The sequence below is a fragment of the Sphaerodactylus townsendi genome, linkage group LG12 (assembly GCF_021028975.2).
Source record: "Sphaerodactylus townsendi isolate TG3544 linkage group LG12, MPM_Stown_v2.3, whole genome shotgun sequence".
NCBI lineage: Eukaryota > Metazoa > Chordata > Lepidosauria > Squamata > Sphaerodactylidae > Sphaerodactylus > Sphaerodactylus townsendi.
In genome coordinates, this window is record NC_059436.1 from 9,880,630 (window position 1) to 9,906,412 (window position 25,783).

The window sequence follows — 25,783 nt, forward strand, 5'->3', positions numbered from 1 at the left end:
GGTTAAGGTTCTTCAAAATGTTATGATATACCCCATGCTTGGAATACCTGTCTTAAATGTTGGCTTTGGGATTAAAAATTCAAGAAATATGCTTAGAAGGATCTGAAAGCTAGTACCTTTCTTAGAAGTGCCTGGTTTGGGTGTATGGGAGTTTTTAATACTTTCATTGCCTCCAGGAAATGATCTGTGATGCAATTGCATTGTAGCGGCAGAAAAACTCTGCTATGAATCGAAGATGCCAGCTCAAATTTTACTGCTGTTATGAACTTTAGCCAAGCTATTCTCTTTCACCCTCTTCCACCCCAATCCCCTCCTCAAAATATAGATCATAATTCCATCCTGCCTTGCAGGCTGCTGTGTGGATAACAAAAATATATATTTTAGTTCTATCACATTTAACTTAATCTAGCAGCACCATTGTTTTTGGGAGGTACATCCCATTGAAAGCAATGGAAAAGGATTTTGCAGGTACTACCTTGATTTGCCTGTAGGTGTAAAAAGGAGTTTTGAAGTGGTGAAAACTAGACAATTTGGGTGCAATACCCATATGGCACAGTGAAGAAGCTGACAGATTTGTGATGTCTTAGGCACAAAAATGTCTTCTGAAAGGGCAGGTGCAGCCCGATAGCTCAGTTTAGCCTACTCTCTTCAGAATATGGAAGCTAAGCAGGGTTGGCCATGTTTAGTTGTTGGAACTGCCAAGGAAAACAGGGGTTGCTTTACAGAAGATTGTGTTTAACAGCCTCTGATCATCTCTTGCCTTAAAAAAGTGCATAGTCCTATGGTTGGCATGAGCCAGTTGCAACTTGTTGACATGCAATTATTATTATTATTAATAAGGAAGCAAATGGCCATTTTGCAATTACAGTTTTCATGCGTTAATGTAGCTTCCCGGCTTATAAAAATTATCTTGAAATATAGGGCGAGAAGCTTTCCCCTCTTCTGTGCCTCCCCCTCTTAACTCCCCTTTTGAGAAGGCTGCAGGGATGGGGGGAGGATTTAAGCACTCTACTCAAAGGGAGGGCTTGCTAGAGAGAACTCTAATTTTCCTCTGATAATCTGAGCACTTGTCCATTCCTGTTGTGAAGTACAACAGAATCATGTAATTCTGCCGTACACTGTTTACTGTTGAAGTTCAAGACAACTTAATTAATTAATGGATTATATCCTTTTTTTTAAAGGCCTTGTATCATGTGAACCAACATGGAGGTCCAAGGTAGGCGGGTCAGCTATATTGGCTCCCCCCTGCTCTTATTTAATTCAAGTGCCTTTCTTGGCACGGAATTGTGCTAATACTAATCTTTCTTGCTTTCTTCTTAAGGCTGTATAGTGGTGATGGTCCCAGAATTTCTCTCTATTGTGTGTAGCCAGTGTGCCGGGAACACTGTGTCCCCTGGCTTTTGAGTTGCAAGAAGGCAAATGAAGAAGTATTTCTGTTCCCAGAATAATCAAGACTCCCCCCTCCAGCTCTTTTTTGTATGTGAACTCTAGCATTGAGATCCACTTAATACTTTACCAAATTCCTACATGGATGGTGCTTTTATATGGGAGTTCATGCGAGATCTTACAAGTAGATTGGTACAAAAGGGTCATAGGAGCAAACTGTTGTTTGCCTGTGCTAGCAGACTGCAGTCTGTTGTGGCTTCTTAGTGTGCCTGTATTTCTATCATCATACCTTGTATTTTGCATGTAATTATGTCGGAAGTGTTCTGGAAGAGTGAATCTGGAAGAGTGAATTTTGTAAATCTGTAATGCAGTGTTAACATTTCACGGCAGTACACTGGAAATGAAGGCAGAGAGTGATCCCTTGTGATTCCTGCACTGTACTCTCTGTTTTACTTGAGATAACCGTGCATTATCCACCTCCCAATACCTTTAGGTAATGAATGCTCCCTAAATTTCTTAAGATCTTCTTTTCCTTGTTGTCAGTCAGTTTTTCTGTGTGTGCATATATACATCCTATATGGGGATTCTCTTTAGTTGTCCCACCTGTTGCCCTTCAAAATAAATAGTTAACTGAACCAGGTTAGTTAACAGTGATCCCCCCCTTTACTCTCTCTCAGTTTTACCTCTGATAACCATGCAAGAAACCTTTTTTTAAAAAGTTTAACAAATACATTATAGAATGTTATTAACAACTTCAGGGAATCGTATTAGAAATTGTCAGTGTAGAGAAAGTCAGTTTTTATTTAAAGATATTAAGGTGTTTCCAGAGTTCAACACAAATGGTATTTGGCTTTTAGGAAAAATGTCAGTGTGTCACAGAGTTCTTATTGTTTGTAAAAGATAATAGATGTTCAAGGTGTTTCACAGAGTATATTCAAGCTAGCACCCTGAAGTTCATGTGGTAACTCAGGAGCCTTGTTAACCATATGGAAAGGAGTATTTCCTAACTCACTTTCCCCTTCAGACTGTTAAACCTTAGGATCACCTCACACCCCAAATCAAATCTCCAGAGAGACAGGTGTCGTGCCCCGCAAGGTGTTTCACTTTCAGCCAGCTACCATATCATTTCTATTTTTACTTCCATTCTGACTCCTGGCAGTTGTAATGTGAGGGAACTAACTCTCCCAAGAGCTATGGGGCAAGGTTTTGCTTGCTGAGAGCTGTGGGGCAAGATTTTGTTTGTTTTCCCAAGCTGAAACAATTGGGAAAGTGGGGAGTCCCAGTACAGCTCATGCTGGTTAGTCAGCATCCTTTCAACCTTCCTTTCCTCTCAGTAGGGAAGTGTTACTTTCTTGGCGAAAGGTGGTACAGGTTTTCTTCATTATTTAACTTCAAGAAAAGCCTGCGTGCCCTATCTTTGCTTTGTACTCTGGGCAAGTTTAATTTTCTGCCCCAAGGAAGGTATTTCCATTTTGCTAATTTCTATCTTCTTTTTCCTCATGACCTCCTGACCCATACATTATCTCCTGCTGTCTAGAGTGAAACCCAAGTAGCAATAGTTAAGCCTGTATGTGGTTTAGAGGGCCTACAGGTAGTGGAGCACATTGGCTGAAACACAGCAGGAGGGTTTAAAGAAGGAGGTTTTACTTAACTTTAATGATATGGCTCAGAATTCAACTCTGAACAGTGTCACACTGAGAATAAAAGAAAATATCTATCCCCTTTCCCACTGAAAGGGGATAAGTGTGGTCAATAGTGCATCCACTATTAAAAATAGTCGGTGTTTGGAGCAGGGGAGAGTTAGGCCCCTTCCGCACATACAGAATAATGCACTTTCAATCCACTTTCACAATTGCTTGCAAGTGGATTTTACTATTTCACACAGTTAGATCCAGCTGCAAAGTGCATTCAAAGTGGATTGAAAGTGCATTATTCTGCATTTGTGGAAAGAACCTTAGAGAAGGGTTGGGAGGCCTAGGGTCGGGCCCAGCTTGGTGTTTGGTACAGGTGAGGGTTTGAGGGGGAGGAAGTGGCAGCTGATGAATTCACAGTTCCACTTAGATCTTTTGATGGGAAACGGTATATCTACCTATCTGTGTATAAACAATCCCAAACTAATAATTTTTAATCTTAATCAACTGGAGGAAAAACTTGCCCACTGCCACAGTGATATTAAAATCCACACCTAGAGTTCCAAATAAAAGGTTTTATCCATCTATCTCTTACCATGTTAAGCAGGCCACGACTGAATAGAGAATGCTGATGTGTGTTTATTTGACCAGAGCCAAATTTACATACTCGGTCAGGGTGTGGTCCCTTTTTTAAATGACCCAATAGCTCCCCTGATAAGATGGCATTCAATCTAGCCAGCATAAATTTCTATAATATGGCACTATTAGGAAGTCAAAGTATGTTGGAATATATTGTGGTAGAATTAAGCCTAGGTATAAAGGTGAATATACTCTACATCACAGGTGTCAAACTCGCGGCCCTCCAGATGTTATGTACTACAGTTCCCATCATTCCCTGCCAGAATCATGCTAGCAGGGGATGATGGGAACTGTAGTCCATCAGATCTGGAGGGCCGCAAGTTGACACCTATGCTCTACATGATCCTTCCAACTTATGGCAACCCTTCAAGGGTTTTTTAGGGCAAGAGAGTTTTAGAGGGTTTTTTTTGCTATTGTCTCTTAGCTCCTTATCAATGGAGGCACTGGCCACCAATGTATCCAGTGTGGTGTTGTCCACCTTTGCTAGATCCAGCAGATGGTCCCTTTTCTGTCTTGCCTGGTGCTTTAGCAATTACCACTTTTCTTTTGCAAAAGCCCTCCAGGGAAATGGCACCATGAGGGGTTTGATGGTGAGCAAATTATGCCTATGTTGATATGACTTTTGCAAGGCAGGAACATGGTGCCATTCCTTCCAGATGGCAAGCAAATACACTTGGTGTGTGTCCTTTCCAAAAAGGCTGCAGTAAAAGCGGGTTTGGGACAGAGTATAGTGAGGACAGTCACAACCAGGAAGCAGGATGGGTAAAGTACACTGTGTGGAATTTCCCTCCCAAGTGCTCCAGTTTGGAAGCCAAGGCAGAGGAAATCTTCTTTAAGCACAAATGAGGACAAAAGCCAAAGACTGGCGCCGCTACACCTGCCTGTGGATTTTGACAGGAAGTCAGGAATGCCATTTAGGGAAAGCAGGTCATTCAGTCACATGGCCTGCCTGGTGATGTCAGGATCACAACTCTGGCCTTACATAGTGAATGATTGTTGGTATAAAGAATTAAATGAGCCTCTGAAGTAGCTATGTATGAGAAAGGTAGAAATCCTTTTATTTTGAAAATATATTTGTCATGTGTTGATGAAGTTATTATATTATTATCAGTTATGTGCAAGAGACTAAACCACAAATAATGTTTTTAAAATGGCTTAATTATATTTTAAAAAGCAGAATGTAATCAAAACTGGGCCTACTAAAGTGTTTGTTCTCCTGCCTCAATTTTAATTTAAAATGGTGTCTTTTGGGTTGGTAAAGTATGACTTTTCCACCTCAGTAAGTTTCTTTCAGCATCTTCTTAGCATTCATATTTTGGATAAGTACATCACTCATCCACTTATCCCCTTCTATGCATATTTTCATCATCATTATTACCCTTGTTTCTAATGGTGAAGTTGCTGGCCTCATGTGCCAATGTGCCCACGTGCCAGTCTCAAAAACAGTAACCCAATAAAACCAGACCACTTGCGAATTAGATAGGAATTGCTTGTTCACAGATGAGTCCCCAGGTATGCATAAAAATATGCCTTTCTAACTTAAGAAAAGACCCAACCAAAAAGTGGACTGACAGTGTTGTCCACAAAGGGGGGAGGCAAGATGGTCTCAGGACCCTGGTGTTGGCGTAAGAAGCTTTTGCGCCGGTACTGGAGTATTTGTGCTGATGTGGAATGTTCATGCTGGTGCACAATTACTGGATATGAACGCAATCGCAGCAGCAGTACTCCTCTGGTGCAGAAGCTTGGACAGGTACTGAAGGGGGAATTCCTGGGTAAGGGGCTGGCATTAGTTGGCTTCCTGGGCCTTTTTGGCCTGGGAATGCCCCATTTGCCAGCATGAATTTATGCCATCAAAAACAGTCAGACAGCCTCTTGTGTTGCATAGAGGTAGGGGGAGCATCACTGTCAGGTTGCTGGCCATAGCAAAGCAAGGCTTCTAGGAGGGGCAGAGCTTTGCTGTGGCTGTGCCATCCCTGGCTGTGGTGCACCAGTCCTCCTTTTGGATTGCACTCTATCAAAGCTGTTGGAAGCCATGCTATTGACAGCGGTTGACAGTTAGTTAAGGGATGAATAATAAAGGGAGAAGTCACTCTGCTTGAAGATCCTGGAGACAGAGAACTGGATATGTGTGAAATTTCCAAGTCGTGGTTGTTTTCATTAATTCGTTAGTTTGTTTGTTTGTTCGTTCATTCATTCAACTTGTTATACTGCCCATCCTTGAAAGGCTCTGGGTGGTGTACAGAAGATAAAACGATTAAAATAATCATAATCTGATAATTAAAACCAAATTAATTTAAATTCAGCATCAACAAAACAGAAAAAAACTAATTCAGATGGCAACCTGAAGAGACCTCCTATCCCCCCGGGAGGGGACCAGCACAGCACATAGCAGCCAGTTAAGATGGTATGTTGGGGGAGGAGTGGGAGGCAATCAGCAACCAGCCCCCACAAAAGCCTGGTGGAACAGTTCCATTGTATAGGCCAGGGGTAGGGAACCTGCGGCTCTCCAGATGTTCAGGAACTACAATTCCCATCAGCCCCTATCAGCATGGCCAATTGGCCATGCTGACAGAGGCTGATGGGAATTGTAGTTCCTGAACATCTGGAGAGCCGCAGGTTCCCTACCCCTGGTATAGGCCCTGCGAAGTTGTCCAAGGTCCTGCAGGGCCCTGATGGCTCGAGGGAGAGCATTCCACCAGGCAGGGGCCAGGGCAGTGACCTTATGGTAGCCTTGCCGTTTACTTGCCTGCAATGGACAAACTCATGCCCTTGACCCAAATCCCACCTAAATCTTGGGGAACTGGAGAAAAAAGCGAGGGAAGAATAGCATTTATAGTGATGCTCTGGGAATTTCCCAAGTCTCTGTGGTAGACCTAAGAAATTGTAGGGGTTCCTGCAGCATCATCTGCAAGTGATACCACATTCTCCAAGACTCTACTTGGAAATGGTATCACAGCCTCTGTGACACTCTAGGAATTTTCCCAGTCTCCAAGGTCTTTCTCACAGTGATTGGGAAATTCCTAGACCCTCACTGTGATGTCACATCCCCTGAAACTCCATCTTCTTCCAGGCATCCCCCAATCTCCTGTGTTTGCCAGTGAACGGCAAGCAGCTGTATTGTATGGTACAGAGCCTAGGAGGAACTGGAGTCCAAGAGTGGTATCACACCCCCTCTGACCTCCCTCCCCAGGCACCACCCAACAATCTCCATGAATTTCCCAAGCCAGAGTTAGCATCTTTAGTGTGAGGAAGACTGTGTGAGCTTGAAGGTCCTACATTTTGAACCACCCCTCAATCCAAATAGCTATATTTAAGGACTACAGGTTGAATTTGTAGATTTCGTGAAGTGGTTAATTCAGATTCAGAAGATTAGGCACTCTTGTCTGCATTCTTTCAGAGGTGCTGGGGCTGGCAGACATATCCAGATGCGTCTCTAAGGAGAGAGCCATCCCAAAGGTCTCTGCTGAGTTGTACTTGGGCCGTGCCAAACAAAAACACCACCATCTAGGCTGGAAGGGCTCAGCTGTCTCTGCTGTCTTTTGTCCTGTGGCCGATTATTCCATTTGCCAGGTCCTTGATGTGAATCACAAATGCTGATGTTCCTTTACACTGCAGCCTTTTAAACTTGGGCCAGAAAGGAACTAAGACCAACAACCAAAAGCTTTGTCCTCTTCTCCTGGCAGTCTCTTTTTCTGTTCCCCCCCTCCCCCAAAGCTGGAGCTGGTACCTAGGAAACCAATTCCCCCTCCTCCCTTTTCCTGGAGGGGGTTACTACTCAAGATACAAAATGTACTGAAAGAACCCAGCCTTCTGAACAGTCAGCCTGAACTGGTGCCAGAACTTACTTACTCTTTCCTCACACCCTTCGTCCTCTTGAAAAATAAATCTGATTTGGTCCATCGAGTCCCAGAAGAGGAAAAGTCCAAAAGAACATCTAGTCAAGCCCACCTGCCGTGAGGCAGAAACACCCATTCCTTGCTTTCTTCTCTAGCCAGCCAGAGGATTACCAACTCCAGATACAAGGAGATTTTGGAGGGGAGGCTGGTATTTGAGGAGGGGAGGGGCCTCAACAGGGTATAAGGCTCTATTATTATCCACCCTTCAAAACAGCAATTTTCTTTAGGAGAACTGATTTTTGTACTCTGGAGATCAGTTGTGATTTGGGAGCTCACCCATTTCAACTTGGAGGTTGGCAACCTCACAGCCTAAGTAGAAATCAACTTCTGCTTGGCAGAAATTTTTTTGAAGTGTAAATAGCAACATTCTACAGAGGAAGTCAAATCCACCCCCACCCCTGGTAACTTTAATGATTTGGTTTGGCTTGGGTGAAACCACTGCAAATGGGTCCTATCTGAACATATCAACTGAATGCAAAATCTCATATTACTCTCAAATAGGGGTTAACAAAGTCCCTGCTGTCACATCTCTTATGGACCTCTAAGTAGAAGTAAAATTGATACCTACAGCTAACAGAATTTTTTTCACCACTGTTCCACCTGAAATAAGCCAGATTCATATGCTTGTTAATGGACCTTCCTGCACAACCAAAATAAAACGTTTTGAGGAAGGAAATTCTGCATAGTTTTTTCCTCCAAAACGTTTTATTTCCAGCCTCAAAATGTTTTAAAGGAATCATCTATCGATTCCTTTCTTGAAACATTTTCAAAAGGTTTTGACTTGCTGTGTGTATCTCTTTAAAACATTTCCCATGCCTCTCTGCAGACTTCTTCCTCGGTGCCATTTTCTGAACTTGTTCCATTGGCTCACCTGTTTTATTTTCATAATTAAAAAAAATTGCGGGGCTGGGTCTTTGAAGCCTTGTGTACACAACCTAAGAGAATTACAGCATGAGGTTTTGAAGCTACATAGCATCGAATCCACGAGAATTTTTTTAAAAATAGAACAATCACAAAATGGTGGCTGAGAATCATTTCAAGGGGGTGAATGTGGACAAATGCCTGGGGTGGTGCTGCAGGTGGGTGGGTTGAAAACATTTTGCAAATGCTTTGTGTGGAATGGGCCTTTGTCCACTCTTTTCAGACAAGCATTTGGTCAAAATGTTATTTTGAACTCTGTGTTTTGTTATTAGTTGACCCATATGTATTCTGTTGACTGTTGACACGGTTGTTAGTGAGTTGATTTGTACTTTGTTGTTCCCTGTCTAGAAAATCTTTTAAGAATTGGTTAACTCAGAAGGGAAAGAATCCACAAGGCCAGCCCACCAAGGCAAAGCCACTTCCCAAAGTCAGCTGATGGGGAATAGGAAATGGATAAATTTGCCTAGTCCTCCATGCAGATGGTAACCCCAAAACAATTGCAAGTTGTCTTGGGCATACTGTTGTAACAGACCAAGGAACTTTTTGAAAAGGTGGGGGATGCTGATCTTTTAAATAAATAACAAAATACATTTTAGATGTTGATGGTCTACACAGTATAATGGGGTATGACTCCACCATGTGCGGCTGGCTGAATCTGGCTGGCTGTGCTTGTTAATAATAAGAACATAAGAACATAAGAACAAGCCAGCTGGATCAGACCAGAGTCCATCTAGTCCAGCTCTCTGCTACTCACAGTGGCCCACCAGGTGCCTTTGGGAGCTCACATGCAGGATGTGAAAGCAATGGCCTTCTGCAGCTGTTGCTCCCGATCACCTGGTCTGCTAAGGCATTTGCAATCTGAGATCAAGGAGGATCAAGATTGGTAGCCATAGATTGACTTCTCCTCCATAAATCTGTCCAAGCCCCTTTTAAAGCTATCCAGGTTAGTGGCCATCACCACCTCCTGTGGCAGCATATTCCAAACACCAATCACACGTTGCGTGAAGAAGTGTTTTCTTTTATGAGTCCTAATTCTTCCCCCCAGCATTTTCAATGTATGCCCCCTAGTTCTGGTATTGTGAGAAAGAGAGAAAAATTTCTGACCCTTCAGCACCTGGCAGAAACAAGCTTCTTTGTAGGAGAAAGAATCCCAAAAGAGCTACTTGTCAGGAATTTCCCAAAAGGTCTTTGCAGAGTATTCTGATGCCCAGAAGCTCCTGGATAGTACATTCCTTTGACTGTCTTTTTGGTTTTACACTTCCTATTTTCATAGAGACTGCTGGAAGATAAATACAGGGAAGATGTATGCCTAGGACCGCCACACCTGTGTTAGGGAGTTCTGGGTCTCTTTTTCCTTGTGGCTTTTTAAAACTGTATCATTTAGCTTCCCCCTAGCTTTCTGCATCAAGCAAAGCTTGAGAAATGAGTGAGGACTTGAATACTAATAGATCTCATGACTTTGGGCCTTGTTTAAGCCTTTCCTCATTCTCCTGTGCACAGCTCCTAATGTAACACTTAATTGTCAGCCAGATGCATGTGCCCCTCTGCTGGGTGTCAATACTAGTTTTGTTTAGATTTCCGCACGCAGGCGGCAGGCCCTGCTGGCCCTTTTCGAGGCGGCTCATCTGATACTGAGTATTTGTTCTCATCCAGCAGCATGCCCAACGGCACGTGTCCTCTTTTGCCCCTTCTTAGCCTGGCAGTGTTCACATAACCTGTGCTCCAGACTGCACATCGTGGAGCCCAACCAAAGTGAAACGCCATCTGTTCAGATTTGGCAGTGGGAGATACAGTTAGACCAATATCTGTTCTCAGCGTATAAGCATTCTGGAATTTGAATACTGGTTTAAATATCTGAATTATATCTGAAAAATGCCAATAAGGTATTTTATAAAAATGTATTCATACCAGAAATATCCAGATGTGTTTCTCTAGATGTCATATCCTTCCCAGGTACTGCCCTCGAAATCTCTCAGCATTTTGTCAAGACAGTGCTGGCAACCCTATTTGTGTGTAGTGTGACAGCTCATAATTTCTACTGACGTGCTCATGTTTTCCTCCTCATTGAACTCCTGTAACATGTCTCTCAACTCATGGCATAGTGGCTGTTATCATAAGAAGGGGTGTCGGGGGCCTGTGTTTTCACATATAAAATATAGGAAATTTAGTGGACAGGTAAACACGAGGGTCAGAATTCCATTCGCTTTTATTTATTTGTTTGTTCGTTTATTATGCTTTTTTGAAATTTTATGTGCTACCTTTCCAGAAACTGATCTAGGTGACTTACAACATAAAAGAAATTAAACCACCAAATATGATTTTTAATAGGCCCCCTGAGTAAATTAACCAGTTCCAAGCAACTTGATTGCCATCGTACCTGACATTAGGATTACTTGTTTCTATAACAACAAATGAAAGCTCTGGGGAACCGTGAACGGATCTTTCTCTAGTATACTGCCAGTGTCTGTTCCAAAATCATAGCATCTTTCTGTCATCCTTCTTTCCTTAGATTTTTTTTGTCTTCCATTTCAAAGTATTAACTCCCCACCACCACCCAAACAAACAATAGGAGCCCCAGCTCATAGAAGTAGGGTGTATACTTTTCACAGCTCCCATCTGGTTGCTCCAGACAGTAATGACTGGGAAAGCCCTCTGTTTCAAGGGATGATGCTATCTAGCTTGACAGGAGTACAGAAACTACCAATATGACTCCTGATTCAGCCTCTCATCCTTGTGATTTTTTCCCATCCATCTGTGTGCCTGGACCGATGTCACAATTAAGTGCCGCCATTATAAAGCAGAGAAGAGCGTGCCACAATGTGGCTGCCGCTGCAGCTGGATCGAGCAATGCAGGTTCTGGGGTTGCCAACATCCAGGTGGGCCCAGAGGTCCCCCAGATTTACTACTAATCATACTACAGAGATAAGCTCCCCTGGTGGAAATGGATGCTTTGGAGGATGGACTCTATGGCACTAATCCTACTGATGTCCCCAAATTCTGCCCTCCCCAGGCTCCGCCCTCAACTTTGCAGAGTAGTTATCCCTATTCTGTTCCATCCAGCAGTGCTGTGTGCTTATTGCAAGCCCATAAGAACTCATTACTAAAGACTGTATTACAGGTGATATCAACCTCTTTTACAGGAGCCTGTGACACAGAGTGGTAAACTGCAGTACTGCAGTCAAAACTCTGCTTGTGACCTGAGTTCGATTTCGATTCAGGTAGCCGGCTCGAGGTTGACAGCCGTCCATCCTTCCGAGGTTGGTAAAATAAACACCCAGCTTGCTGGTGGGGAAAGTGTAGATGACTAGGGAAGACCAGGGCAAACCACCCAACTAACATAGTCTGGCTTGTAAATCTCATAATGTGATGTCATCCCATGGGTCAGAAATGATCAGGTACTTGCACAGGGGACTACTTTTACCATCCTATTTAGCTGCATGGCAACACCCTGAGTCTGTTTCTGATCATGCAAGCTTTAGTAGGACAGCAGTGGTTCCAAGGACTGAGCCATAGGCGGGCAAATGTGCAGCAACTCATACTATGACATCAGTCACCTCCCCCTTTTTTGCCTATTAGGAAAAAAATATGAGCAGGCAGAGTCAGGCTCCATTACACTGGCAGACAAACACGTAGGCTAGCTTTTCCATCACCTGGAATTCTTCTCGAACAAGCTCCTTTTTAACGTCAATGGCACAAGTGTGGCATTTGGAATTTCTGAGCAGCATGTTGCATGGAAAGCCTATGGGTGGTCCCCCTTGGCTGCAGATGCTGTCTAGGTTGTCTAGGTTGTTCCTTTTCCAGGTTGAGAATTTTTGAAATTGTTTATTGTGGGGCGGCGGGGGAGGGGCAGGGAGGCTGAAAAACTTGTGGTGGTGTTGCAGACTCATTGGTCTGTGCATCTTTGCCCCCAACATTCGTCCAAATGTGGATGAGCTCATCCCTTTGCCTGGGAACACATCACAGAGTGAAAACAAAACTTGATGTCTTGGCAGCCCTTCACATTTTCTGCTCTGGTGGGTGTTAAGGGAAGAAAAGGTCAGATGAGCTGAACCACCAGACACTGGCTTTCCTTTGCCTTTTCGAACAGTTGGGAAGTAATTGAAGATCTTCTGCAGGGTCACCACAGTGAGCCCTTGCTCATCCTCAGCTCTGCCTTGTATCACTTAAAATGACAACTGCAAAGCCTTTGGCTCACTCGCACATGCAGAATAAGGCACTTTCAAACTGCTTTCAGTGCTCTTTGAAGCTGTGCGGAATGGCAAAATCCACTTGCAAACAGTTGTGAAAATGGTTTGAAAATGTATTATTTTGCATGTGCAGAAGGGGCCTTTGTCATTTGAGCCTTGTAACCAGTTAATTAAACCTTTCTATGACTACTAAAGTGAATTCATTGGCTGATTATACACTACTGCTCTGCCATGCTGCAAGGGAATGTTTCCTTTGCGGCAGAGATTTCTTTTTTTAAAAAAAAAATTAGTTTTGTACGTATAATGAATATATAGGTCAAAGAGAAAGAAACAACACCAAGTCTGCAAAGGCTTGGGTCTGATACAGTAAGATGTACCACTTGCCAGTGCTGTTCTGCACAGTGGTGGATGGTTGTCAAGTCTGATGAATCGGGGAATTGACTGTTCTGGGTGGTGAGATTCATTCTGCTCGCTGAGCAAGTGCACAGCACAAACACAGTTCTGGATCTGCTTAGATGTGCTTTTTTCTACCTAGAATAAATGATGGTTATGAGAAGCACATTCAGCCATTGTTAGGTAGCTGCATTTCCTTTTAGGAGGGAAGAGGTGATAATAGAGCTTAATAAAATGGTGCATAGTGCAAAGAGTCGTAAATAGAGACACCCAATGAAGTTGATGGGGGCAGTAGAATTGGCACAGGAAAAAAAGTACTTCACATGATACATAATCAACTTGTGAAACTCACGGCATCCTGCATTCTGAGGTATTCGGCTTGGCTTGTATTCGAGCAACTTGTATTCAGCCCGAATACACGATGAAAAATCCGAAACTTGCCTCAATTTGGCTTTTTCTGTGATTGGGGCATACGAAATCCTGCTCAGTACCACAGGATATAGAAATGGCCTTACTCTAGGTGACTTTTATGAGAGAGCTACATCCAGGGAGGAACACAGGCCTACCAACAGCTGTCAGTCATGTTGCTAGGGGTCAACAGCAAGGGAGCGCTCTTATCTTTTTGTACAGTTTCAATACTTCTTGGAGGGCACTTTGCTGGCAACATCGAAAACAGGACATTAGAGTGGATGGAACCTTTCTCCAAAACCAGTAGGCCTCTCCTTGCCTTCTTCCCTTTCTCTGGATTCAGAGGATTTGAGCCTATGCAAATGGAGGACAGAGAATTTGGTGCATTCCCAAATGTAAGTGGAAGGAAAAGCATCACATAGTTCCATGTTAACTAACCAGGTTTTTTGGCCTCTTCACTAGATCTGCTAGAAGGAGTCAATATCACCAGCCCAGTGCTTTTAATTCATGGTACAGTTGGTAAGCCTGCACTCCTTTCTGTGAAATACACCAGTACCAGCAACGATAAACCTGTGATCAAGTGGCAAGTCAAGAGGGACAAGTCTGTGACCGTGGTACAGTCTATTGGCACAGGGATTATTGGCAACCTGCGCCCGGACTATCGAGACCGGATTAAAATCTTCGAGAATGGCTCTTTGCTGATCAATGAACTGCTGTTGTCTGATGAGGGCACGTATGAGGTAGAGATCTCCATTACGGACGACACGTTCACAGGGGAGATGAACATTAACCTTACAGTGGATGGTAAGTCTTGTCTAAGGAAATTAGTGCCCCCCCCCCCCCCCCGAAAGTATAATTTGATCCTATATGCCATGGGATTATAATTGAATCTGTGCAGATATAATGGTCCTGAACTTTGAATGTTGCTTTTATGGTTAAGAGGATTGGTTTCAAATTATGTTTTCAAACTCTGAAAGTCTTCAAATTCCTAATTTAAGATAAAAAGTAAAATATTCAAGAGAACAGCTGGGAGAAGGCACGGGCTATAGTTCTGTTGAGGAAGCTGAGAGATTCTGGCTCTGAATTTCCTCTGGGTGCTGGAGAAACAGTTGAAAAAGTGGAAGGATCTGTTTGGAGAAAATGTGGTACAAGTGAAATCAATGCCCAGTCAGCATATTCTTAATTAATGTGGGTGAGGGAGGTGGAGTAATTGTTGTAATCTTCCCATTCTTAAGCTGCATTATGGGTGCCATAGGTCCTAAGTTCTGTTTCTAGCATCTCCAGGGATCTCAGGTAGAAGGGAAAGGTGTTTCTCAGTGTGGGACCCTGGAGTCTACATGCCAGTCAGAGTATGAGGTGAACAGGCCAGATTCATATGACCTGTGGCAAGGGTTCTCAATTTCCTAATATCAGATCCTCTGAAGAGGCCAGCCACAGACACAGGTGAAACGTCAGGAGAGAATGCTGCTAGAACACGGCCTTACAGCCCGGAAACTACACAGCACTCCAGTTCTCAATTTTTTTGGAATTTGCAGGCACTTTGATAGTTTCTGGGAAGGATAGTGAATGCCCCACAAAATGGCCATCAAGGAGCATTTTAGTATTTTTGTTCCTTCAGTGGTGGGAACGAGAGAGGGCTTCAGTGTTTCAAGGAGGTCAAGAAAAAGTTCTGGTAATAGTATAATTGCTTGAGCTTAATAATATTTATCCTACTGAAATGATTTGAGATGGATGACCATGGTTACCATCTGCGAGTCTTTGTATGACTGTGATGTCTGATATTTTTCTTCATGTCTCTTTCTGCTAGTAGTGAAGCTCTTGTTGTGGTGAAATAGTTTCAAATAGGGATGTTCGAACACCCGCTGGTTCAGCTCATATCCTGTTTGCCAGGTTGTTTTCAGGCAGCCAATTTTTTGATTGACTGTTTATGTGTTCCTTGACCCATTTGTGGCAACTTGGAAAGGTTGTTTCACTGTATTTGTTCCTAGTAGTCTACTATAGCACAACCAGCTTTTCATGCATTGGGAAATTTTGCAGAGCGCTGAACAAGCTCCTATAAAATAGCTTCTCTTTTGGAAAGAGCAAGCGCTGACGAATTTCAGTAGCAGTGGTCAAGTTTGCCTTCTACTGTTAGTGATTTTCCTCTCAAGAACTCTTGCTAAGCCTCCATAAAATTTCAAATTCTCCAGTATACATACTGAAAAACCAGTCCACATGTGTAGGGGTGACTGCTTAATAATACAACATCTTCAGTTTCCCAAATACTCAACTTCTTTCTAATTGGAGAAATCTTATCTATGAATCTGAAACAGAAACAGAGAGGGTTATAATTGCTGGGGAAAGGCAGTTAAAATTGTGTTAAAAATTTACTTTTTCATGTTCTCTTTGCCAAGAATTGAGAGTCTTTCTTTCTTTCTTTCTTTCTTTCTTTCTTTCTTTCTTTCTTTCTTTCTTTCTTTCTTTCTTTCTTTCTTTCTTTCTTTCTTTCTTTTCCTTCCTTCCTTCCTTCCTTCCTTCCTTCCTTCCTTCCTTCCTTCCGTCCTTCCGTCCTTCCGTCCGTCCGTCCGTCCGTCCGTCCGTCCGTCCGTCCGTCCGTCCTTCCGTCCTTCCGTCCTTCCGTCCTTCCGTCCTTCCGTCCTTCCGTCCGTCCGTCCTTCCTTCCTTCCTTCCTTCCTTCCTTCCTTCCTTCCTTCCTTCCTTCCTTCCTTCCTTCCTTCCTTCCTTCCTTCCTTCCTTCCTTCCTTCCTCTTCAGTTCCAGTTTCAAAGCCTCATGTTGTTCTTGCTTCCTCCACTGTATTGGAGCTAAGTGAGTATTTCACCCTGAACTGTTCGCATGAGAACGGCACCAAGCCTACCTACACGTGGCTGAAGGATGGCAAGCCGCTCAGCAATGACTCCCGCCTGATCCTCTCCCACGATCAGAAGGTCCTCACCATCACCCGAGTCCTAATGTCCGATGACGACACGTATAGTTGTCTAGTAGAGAACCCCATCAGCAGTGCACGCAGCTTCCCCATAAAACTGACCGTGTACAGTAAGTATGGTCGACGCAGAGAGCTGCATAAGGGGAAATGGGGGGTGGGGGTGCGGGTGGAATGGGGAAGCAGGGAAGTTTACATGGTGTAAAGATGTCCCAGGACTGGAAAATGAGTGGGGAAACTAGCTGATTGAACAAACTTTTCTGAACATCTGAGATTTTCAAACAGGGCAAGTGAATCAACCCAAAGAGATGGTGCTTGGATGGAAGCATGATTCTGGCCCCTTTTATCGTATTAGATTATCTTGTTTGTATTTTCTACATACAGATTTAAAAGCACCAGCATCAGCTCCTATCAGATGCATGTTTCTGTTATATACAGCAGCAACAATGCTCATGCTCTACCAAAGAAGGAGGTGGGTAGGACAGCCAACATGTGATTTAGGACATTCTGGTACAACTTCCTGTATGACTGAGCTGGTGCTCCCTTTGATGTTAGCCTATCAGCTCAGCCCTTGCCTCATCTCCTTTGGCCTTTTCTCTCAACATGAGCTCAGATTGCTTCAGGACAGTAAATAGCCCTTGCTGTCCACTTGTCAGAACTCCCTTCTTTTTGCTCATACTTACATACCAAACCTACACAAAAAGTAGCTTCCTTGCTTTGTTTGGTTTTTTTTTTTATTTTTACACTGCCCTTTCCCCACAAACCAGGCTCAGGGTGGATTCCAATAAAATACAACAATATAACAATTAAATACATAAATACATTAAAACTCCTGACTGTTGTGGTTTTTTGGGTTATGTGGTCTGGTAAAAACCCCAATAATGAGCTCAATGGCATCAAACACAATATGAGACCCAATTATAGGGGAGGAACAAATTTAATAGAAATAGGGGAGGGGAAAGGAAAGGAAGCCAGCAAGATGGAGACTGTTGCTGCCTTCTACTGTTGACCTGGTGGAACCTCTCAGTCCTGCAAGCCCTGCTCTTTTCCTTCCTTCCTTTCCTTTTCCTTGGTGCAAATGCCTGGGTTAATTCAAGCACAAGCCTCCTGAGCAGAATCATGCAAAAAAGGATCAACAACTTAGAAGTTCCATCACTTCCAGCTGGCAGCAATGAGATGAGGCCAGAGAAGGAAGTGTGGTCTCCATGGCATCCCTTAAAAACAACGGTTGTGAAAAATTGCCCATAAAACACAGGCTACAGCGATAAATCAAGAGCCATACAAGATCTGTGCAGACTGTGTCCAGATGGCGCCAGCTCCACTATTTCCTTCACTGGATTCTCAGACCGCTAAGCAAATCTAGCCAAACTGAGCTTTCCGACAACCAAGAGCTGTTTAGAAAGCTGCCATTTTTTTTAAAAAAAATATTTGATCAAGTATTTACACAGCTATCCCTCAGCTATAGTTTTCTACAGAATCATTCCCAAACAAGTTCAAGCAAGCCATCCAGTCGAGGAAAATATCTTGTATGGATGCCCTCGGGAAACTTATTTCTGCAGCTTATTTCTGCAGCAAAAAGTTTGTTAGATCTTTGCTGAGCTGTCAATATGAATGGAAGTTAATAGGTCTCCATCCATGACATTTGAGAGAATAACTCCTGGGACGAAAGGGAGGTGCTTGTTGATGGTGAAGAGAGCCTTTTGGGATAGCGGTGTTCTCTGGTGGAAACAGAGGATGCTGTTTGGCAAGTGAGAAAGAGAACATGGCTATATTTTGTGGATAAAGATAGATATTGATAGATATTGCAGCAGACCTGTTATCAGTGGTGGGATTCATCAGGTTCACACCACTTCAGCAGAACTGATTGTTAAAATGGTGCTTGTAAACAACCAGTCGTTCAATTATTTGAATCCCACCACAGGACCGGTTGTTAAATTATTTGAATCCCACCGCTGCCTGATATCAAATACTCTCATTAAGCCAAGAAGAAAACAACCTGGTTTTCAGTTCCAACTCCTCAACCTGAAATCTTCTGGAGTTTCTGAGAAAGAGGTTAAAACTTCAATCTCCCAGTTCAGTCATTGCTTGTGTGAACCCTACTGATTTGTGGCTTAAACCTCTAACCCCTCTTTTTGTCTTTCTGTAGGAAGGAGCTCTCTCTATATAATCCTCTCCACAGGGGGGATTTTTCTTCTAGTTACTTTAGTGACTGTCTGCGCCTGCTGGAAACCATCCAAGAAGTATGAACTTAATAAATATATATATACATATAGTGCCCATGTTTTGAATAAAACGTGCAGTTGAAAAGCAACTCACCTTCAATAATGGGTGCTTGCTTATTTGTTGTGTGCACCCAAGTTGGCCACACAACAACTTTCACACACCCAAAGAGTAGCTGACCTGCATGATCATCAAGGAAAAGGGTCTCCAAATTCCATGTGAGGTTACAGAGGGGAAAATATCTTTGGCATCATTGTATGGGGCTGTGAGGTACCAGGTTTGCCAAGAGGGCTGGTGGAGATGGTGTCCCGGCTTTAGTCTATGTTCCAGTTAGGGCTGCCAAACTCCAGGTCTCCCACTATTACAACTGATCTCCATACAATAGAGATCAGTTCACCTGGAGAAAGTGGTTGCTTTGGAAGGTGGACTCTGTCCCTCTACTCCGCAAACCCTTCCTTCTTCCAGGTATTACCTAACTCAGAGCTGGCAATCCTACTTCCTTACAACTTATTTTCTCCTGTACAATTTTAACAAAATGTAGACTTGGAAGTTGTCATTGACTGTAGCGACAAGAGTTTTTTCAGGCCTTGATTACAGTGCTCTATTTTAGATTAATATCTGTACAATGAAACTTGTTAGGTATGCTTAATAGATTGTGCAATTTAATGAGGTTTATATTGAACAGTTGAAACTTAGGCACAGTGATACAAATGTTAAGCATGTTTTGATCTTTTGAATTTGGTTGGATCAAATCACCAGTGTGGTTTAGTGGTTAGAAGGCCTCTCTAGGACAGTGGAGATCTGGATTCAGATTCCAACTTTGCTATGAATAATGTTGGGCCAGCTCTCCACTCTCTCTGTCTCTCCCACACCCTAACCCTAATCTCTTTCACACCCTCGCCTACTTCACAGAGTTGTTGTGAAGATAAAGATAAATGGGGTGGAAGTAATCCTGCCTGCCACTCTGAGCTCTTTGGAAAGAATGTGGCATAGATGTCCTATGAGAATCATAGGTTAAAGAGCTATTATACAGAGAAAGTCATTAAGCAAATGAAGGGAAGGGAATTCTCAACCCTTTCCCCCTCAGATGCTTTTCCAGCTAAAAATTTGCTCCCTCACCAAGCTGTTTCCCCCCTGTGTCAAGAGTAGGATATGGATCCCATATATCTGGCCTTTATGTCCAAATTAGTATTTGAAGAAAATAGGTTCTGTGCACAGTTCACCACGTGATGAAGCAATAGTGTGGTAATTTCAATAACGCCACATTTGCCACATTACCCTTCAACCCACTTTGGAAAGCTTTCCAGTGAGATGATAAAATGTTGAATTGAGTTGGAAGCCACACATTGCAAGTTCATTGCTTCTTATCTTTGGGCTGCATCTCAGTGGAGAATGTTGAAGCTTTTGCTTGCTTGTTTCCCACCACAGGAACAAACGCAAACTGGTCAAGCAAAGTTCCTCTGAATATGTGGATCAGAATGATGAGCATGCAAAACATGAAGGTAAACAAATATCCCCTGAATGCTGAATCACAAGCTGGTGCCTTCTATAGGAGTTAATCCTACGTTACGTGTCAAACCTGGTTTCCAAATCACAATCACATGCATACAGTACAGCACAGGAAGGTTGATAATGTGACTGTCAGTCAGGGCTCGTCTGTGGCTATTGATCTGTTCCGAAATTCAGTGTACATACATTTAGAACTGCCTTTTTCTTTTTCATCCGCTGGGGAAGGGCTGCCAAGTGGCGTGTGTGAATTTGGCCTAAGGCTACATCAAGTCAGCATTTCTCCTTTTGCAGTGGCTGTGATGCTGCAGAACATGGGAAAGGGAGTAGATTTGCCACACTGAAACTGGGAGTTGATTTGGAGTAGTGTACCACCAGTGTTTGCATCAATATAACTCATGGGTGTCAGGGAAGAGTTTTGGTGGCTGCCTCAAGAATGGGTTTTTAGATGCTTTAAGCCAGCAGATTTTCAGTGCAAAGAAAGAATGATGAAGAGTTATTCCAGTGAATCTCTGCACTGCCTGTCAAGGATTTAAAAGCAGTGGAAGCCATTCCAGGTTTTTTTCCCCCCAGTTTCAATTTAAACAAAAAAATCTAACACCCATTTCTGTTGTCCTTCGAATGCAGTTGAGATTGTTCCCCGAAGTGGAGAACATGAGCGGAAAAATCCAGTGGCTTTGTACATCTTGAAGGACAAAGTAAGTTTTAAGTATTGTGATTTGGGGCTTCTTTGGGCTCACTTGCTAATTATCCAGTGCCTTTCTGATTAAATGGCACATGTCTCCAGAAAGACATGGAATTCCAGAGACCAAAACTAGGATAGTTTTCCTGGGTCCTTGGTTTCCAGCTCCAACATGATGGTTGGTTGAATTGGATCCTAAGATGTTCAAAGTATGATTCTCATAGGTTTCTGAAGATGTTGAACTGATAGTTGAATTTTTTTAAAAAAATCCTTACATATCCCCCACCTACCTTCCGCCGCCTTCACATTGTTGGGAAATGTTGGCAACAACTGGATGACAATCAGAATGAAACAGAAGTCCAGGGGTGCCTGAAAGACTTATGGAATTTGTTCTGGCATGAGTTTTTGTGTGTCAAAACTCAGTTCATCAAAGGCATTCACAACAGAAAGATACTGGGGGATGGTGCAGAGAGTCATGATTAAAATAAAGATCTAATTTTAAAAGTAATCAGTTATTTCAACATTTAATTGACTGTCAAGTGGGTAACCTTGGGCTCAGAAATCTGGATGCTGGAAAATAAAGCTCAAGTCAAGAGAGAACTATTTTGGGTCCTTGTTACGAGAAAGTATTTTATGGACAGCTTCCTTTCAATAACTCCCATATTTTCCACTTCATTGTTGCATCTCATTGGGAAGGTGGGGGGGGGGGATCAGTCATTCACCCCTAAGTTTCCTGTGCTTCTGAATCCCATATCTCTCATTAGAAGGGGATGCATATTTCTGTTTGAGCTCAAATCTGTTCATTATAAGGCAGTGGTGGCGAACCTATGGCACTCCAGATGTTCATGGACTACAATTTCCATCAGCCCCTGGCCATGCTGGCAGGGGCTGATGGAAATTGTAATCCATGAACATCTGGAGTGCCATAGGTTCACCACCACGGTTATAAGGAATGGGATTTCCCTTTACCAGATGGTTTCCTTTGCTGTTCTGCTGTGACTCACGAGTGACATCTGCTGCTAGAAATGTGTATAGCAGCCTACTGTGCTGAACACAGGCCTGTGTGTGTAAAGTACCATCAAGTCACAGAAAACTTATGGCAACCCCATGTGGGGTTTTCAAGGCAAGAGACTAACAGAGGTGGTTTGCCATTGCCTTCCTCTGCATAGTAACCCTATGGGCGGTCTCCCATCCAATTATTAACTCAGCTTAGCAGCTGAGATCTGACCAGATCAGGGTCATCTAAGCCATTCAGGAACATGCCTCTACAATTTTGGAGCCTGCAGGTTTTGATTCCCTAACTGCAAAATAGGAGAGATAATAACTTACTATGCCAGATAGCTGTAACAGCAAGCCTACATTTTATTCATATATTTACCTAACAAAATATATTTATAAATTGTAGAAGAAGAAGAGTTTGGATTTATACCCCACCTTTCTCTCCTGTAAGGAGACTCAAGGTGGCTTTCAAGCTCCTTTCCCCTCCTCTCCCCACAACAGACACTTTGTGAGGTAGGTGGGGCTGAGATAGGTCAAGGAGATCTGTGACTGTCACTAGCCCAAGGTCACCCAGCAGGAATGTAGGAGTGTGGAAACACATCTGGTTCACCAGACAAGCCTCTGCCACTCAGGTGGAGGAGTGGGGAATCAAACCTGGTTATCCAGATTAGAATCCACCTACTCTTAACCACTACACCACGATGGCTCTCACTTCTTACTTGGAAGAAAGACCTTCAAGGAAGGCTCATGAAGCTGTTTTATCTGAATCAGACCATTGGTCCATCAAGGCCAGTATTGTCTAGAGCCAGGGTGCTATAGTGGTTAAGAGCAGGGGATTCTAATCTGGAGAACCGGGTTTGAGTCCCCACTCCTCCACCTGAGTGGCAAAGGCTTGTCTGTGAACCAGCTGTGTTTCTGCACTCCAGCATTCTTGCTGGGTGACCTTGGGCTAGTCACAGTTCTCTCTGACCTCTCTCAGCCCCACCTACTCCACAAGGTGTCTATTGTGGGGAAAGGAAGGGAAAGGAGTTTGTTAGCTGCTGTGAGTCTCCTTACGGGAGAGAAAGGTGGGGTATAAATCCAAACTTGTCTTCTTCTTCTTCGACTAGCAGTTGCTCTCCAGCATCTCAGGAGGAAGTCTTTAAATGCCCCACCACCTGATCCTTAACTGGAGATGCTGGAGATTGAACTTGGGACCTTCTGCATGCAAAGCAAGCACTTTACCACTGAGCCAAGGCCCTTCCCTACGTACATTGAAAAAGTAACAGGACAGCAGTCTTCATTCCCAATGATTGTGCATCAGATGGGTTGGTTTTCATTGGTGGTGACTACTGTGTGTTACATCTGGTGAAGGAGAATAGTAGTAGGGTGGCCTTACATGAAGCACTGGAGAATTGGGAAGTTGTGGGAATACCTGGGATGTGGTTCCAGGTGCTTGACTAGACAGGGTGCTGTGCACTTCACAAACATTTTACAGCCATGCTCTGATTGTGGTCTCCTGTTTTTTCCTCTTTTGCTTGCCAAAGGAAACTCCAGAAGCAGAAGAGGAACCCGTTCCCGATTCCAGAAATGCGGTTGAACCAGCCCCACCCAGTTACTCCACCTCTCCGCCTCCTGCTGGAAGGTCACCTGGACTGTCCGTTCAGTCTGCTCGCAGATACCATCGCCCCCCAGCCCCCTCCCCAATCACCTCCAGCACTCATATATCACCCACAAGGTCCCCTACCCCTCCAGGTCGCACCCTAAACACCACACGCTTGGTGCGGACTGCTGGAGTTCATATCATCCGAGAGCCACAAGGGGACCCCGCCCCGGTGGAAGTCAATGCCTGTGGGTAGCCGGTCAGGTGTGTGCAATGGGGAAGTCTCTCTCTCTGCCTGTGAATGTTTTAGGGAGGGGAGGTAGCAGCGACGCATTTGCATAGGGCACGTGTCTGTGCAAACGCATGTTTCCTCTACAGGGAAGACGTCAGGATCCTGCTTGTAGATAAAAGTGAATCACTGTGTACCACTGGCTGGATGAACCCGCTTTAAAAAAAGTTTACAGTAGGTTTGGCGCTCCTGCTTCAATATTTTTTTTAAGGCACTAACTTGCTACCTGTAACACCCAAGGAGCAGCACCACACAGGTGTGACTAAAGCTTTAACTTTTGGGGAAACTCAACTAATTGCCTTGGAAGCTGGTGTTTCGATCTTTGGGATATTGCGTGTATTAGCAAAACGTAAGAGAATGTATTCACTGGGGTTCAGTGTATCCAGCAGTGATGTGTCTTGAATTATATCAGTCTTGTCAAGGAGGCCCTGTCTACATAGTTGTTTTGGGGTAATGTTAAGCTTGCTTACTGGAAGGGAAGGTGGCTGGTATAGCCCATTCTCATCAGATAGGGGAAGCTGAACAGGGTCAGTACTTGGATGGGAGACCACGGAGGAAGGCTCTGCAGAGGAAGGAAATGGCAAATTACTGCTTTTCCCTTGCCTTGAAAGACCCTTGCTGAGGTCACCGTAAATCTGATGCAACTTGATAGCACTTATGTAGGATGTACATAAGATTTCATATTAACCTTCCAGCGACCCCAAATTTTACTGCACGCTCCTGTTTTTAGGAGTTTCCAGCAACCGTTACTGATCCTTGAAGCTGTAACAAGCTTCTTGTTTCAGGATATTATTGTTGTTAGGAACACATATCGCATTTCAGACATTCATGATCTACATCTAGCTCTTTTTTTTGACAGACACTAACTCCTATGAAATCACAAGAATTCCCCAAAGGACACCCTTGTCACCTGTCATGGACAAAGGCACCCCTTTTCAGATAGCATTAGAGCCACTTTGACATCATTTGTTCTGGCTTCATTTTTAAAGTTGGACTTTCTGAATGTGTGGTAACCCACACTGACCTGGGAATGAGCAGATATCCAGAAGTATGGACATACCAAGACCTGTTTGGTTGCATGCTTCTGTCTCCATGCTGGAGCATGTGTACACATAGCTCTGTTGGCTGAACCAGTTGCTAGAGGATGAACATTTTCACAAAGAGCTGATTGACAGTTTTTGAGAGGCGGGAGCTGAGGAGGTCTTCTCTAATGTAAGCCAGGGGAGAGTGTGCATCCATAAGGTTCCAGGTTCAATCCCTGGAGCCTCTCCTTTTTAAAGGATTGTAGAAAGGCCCTTGCCAGGAGCTCCTCACTGGTCAGAGTTAGATGCACTAGGCCAGTGGTGGCGAACCTTTGGCACTCCAGATGTTATGGACTACAATTCCCATCAGCCCTTGCCAGCATGGCCAATTGGCCATGCTGGAAGGGGCTGATGGGAATTGTAGTCCATAACATCTGGAGTGCCAAAGGTTCACCACCACGGCACTAGGCTAAATATATCAGTGGTCAGACAGGTCAAGGCAGCTCCCTAGATTCACAAAAACCTAACTATGGCAAGTCTGTGCTTTGTTAAGGTTATTGACATGGCTCCCTTTGGCTGTCTGTAGCAAAAGGCATCACTCTGCCTTAATGAGTTCATGTTTGCAAGCCAAGGAATCAAACTTGGGGATATTCAGTGGCTGGAAAAATGAACCACGCAGTTGTGTTTATCTTTTTCATCCCCCTCCAGCCAGGAAGTGCCAGGGCGCGGGCTTGAACGAAATGCCAAGTTTGATACGTGCTTTTTGGAGTTTGTCAGATGGATATAAGTTATACATTGCAATTAAATCTTAGTGAAAAAGGTGACTGTGAGCCCTCTTTTTTTTGCAGCTCATTGCTACATTGGAAAGATGTCTTGTGTGAAGAAAGTAGGATGGGAGCCTCATTGGCCCCTTCTTGGTTATGACTCTGATTTTACAACTTCTCAGTTCAGTTTATCCTGGGCAGCTTTATTGTGAGATGATAAAATGGCGAATTGTGTGGCAAACTTAACACATGGTGAAGTATTATCATGTGACCCCTCTCCCACATCCTGACCTCTGTGTACATGCATCCTCAACATGTCAGTTTGATCATGTTCAA

The 25,783-nt window shown here is 43.6% G+C and overlaps 1 protein-coding gene across 2 annotated transcripts in view; it reads left to right on the top strand.

The window, feature by feature from the left end:
• Positions 1-25,783, top strand: part of HEPACAM (hepatic and glial cell adhesion molecule) — a 32,991-nt gene that overhangs the window by 854 nt on the left and 6,354 nt on the right. The window contains exons 2-7 of one of the 2 annotated variants that reach the window (XR_007245944.1): positions 13,924-14,265; positions 16,215-16,496; positions 18,530-18,623; positions 20,032-20,105; positions 20,737-20,807; positions 23,317-24,765. Coding sequence is in view for 1 of the 2 variants with exons in the window: in XM_048513265.1 (XP_048369222.1) it covers positions 13,924-14,265; positions 16,215-16,496; positions 18,530-18,623; positions 20,032-20,105; positions 20,737-20,807; positions 23,317-23,628 (1,175 nt within the window). In the remaining variant the exon portion in view is untranslated. Of the gene's footprint in view, positions 1-13,923; positions 14,266-16,214; positions 16,497-18,529; positions 18,624-20,031; positions 20,106-20,736; positions 20,808-23,316; positions 24,995-25,783 lie in introns of those variants that run through there. The other variant, XM_048513265.1, reaches the window with a different exon arrangement.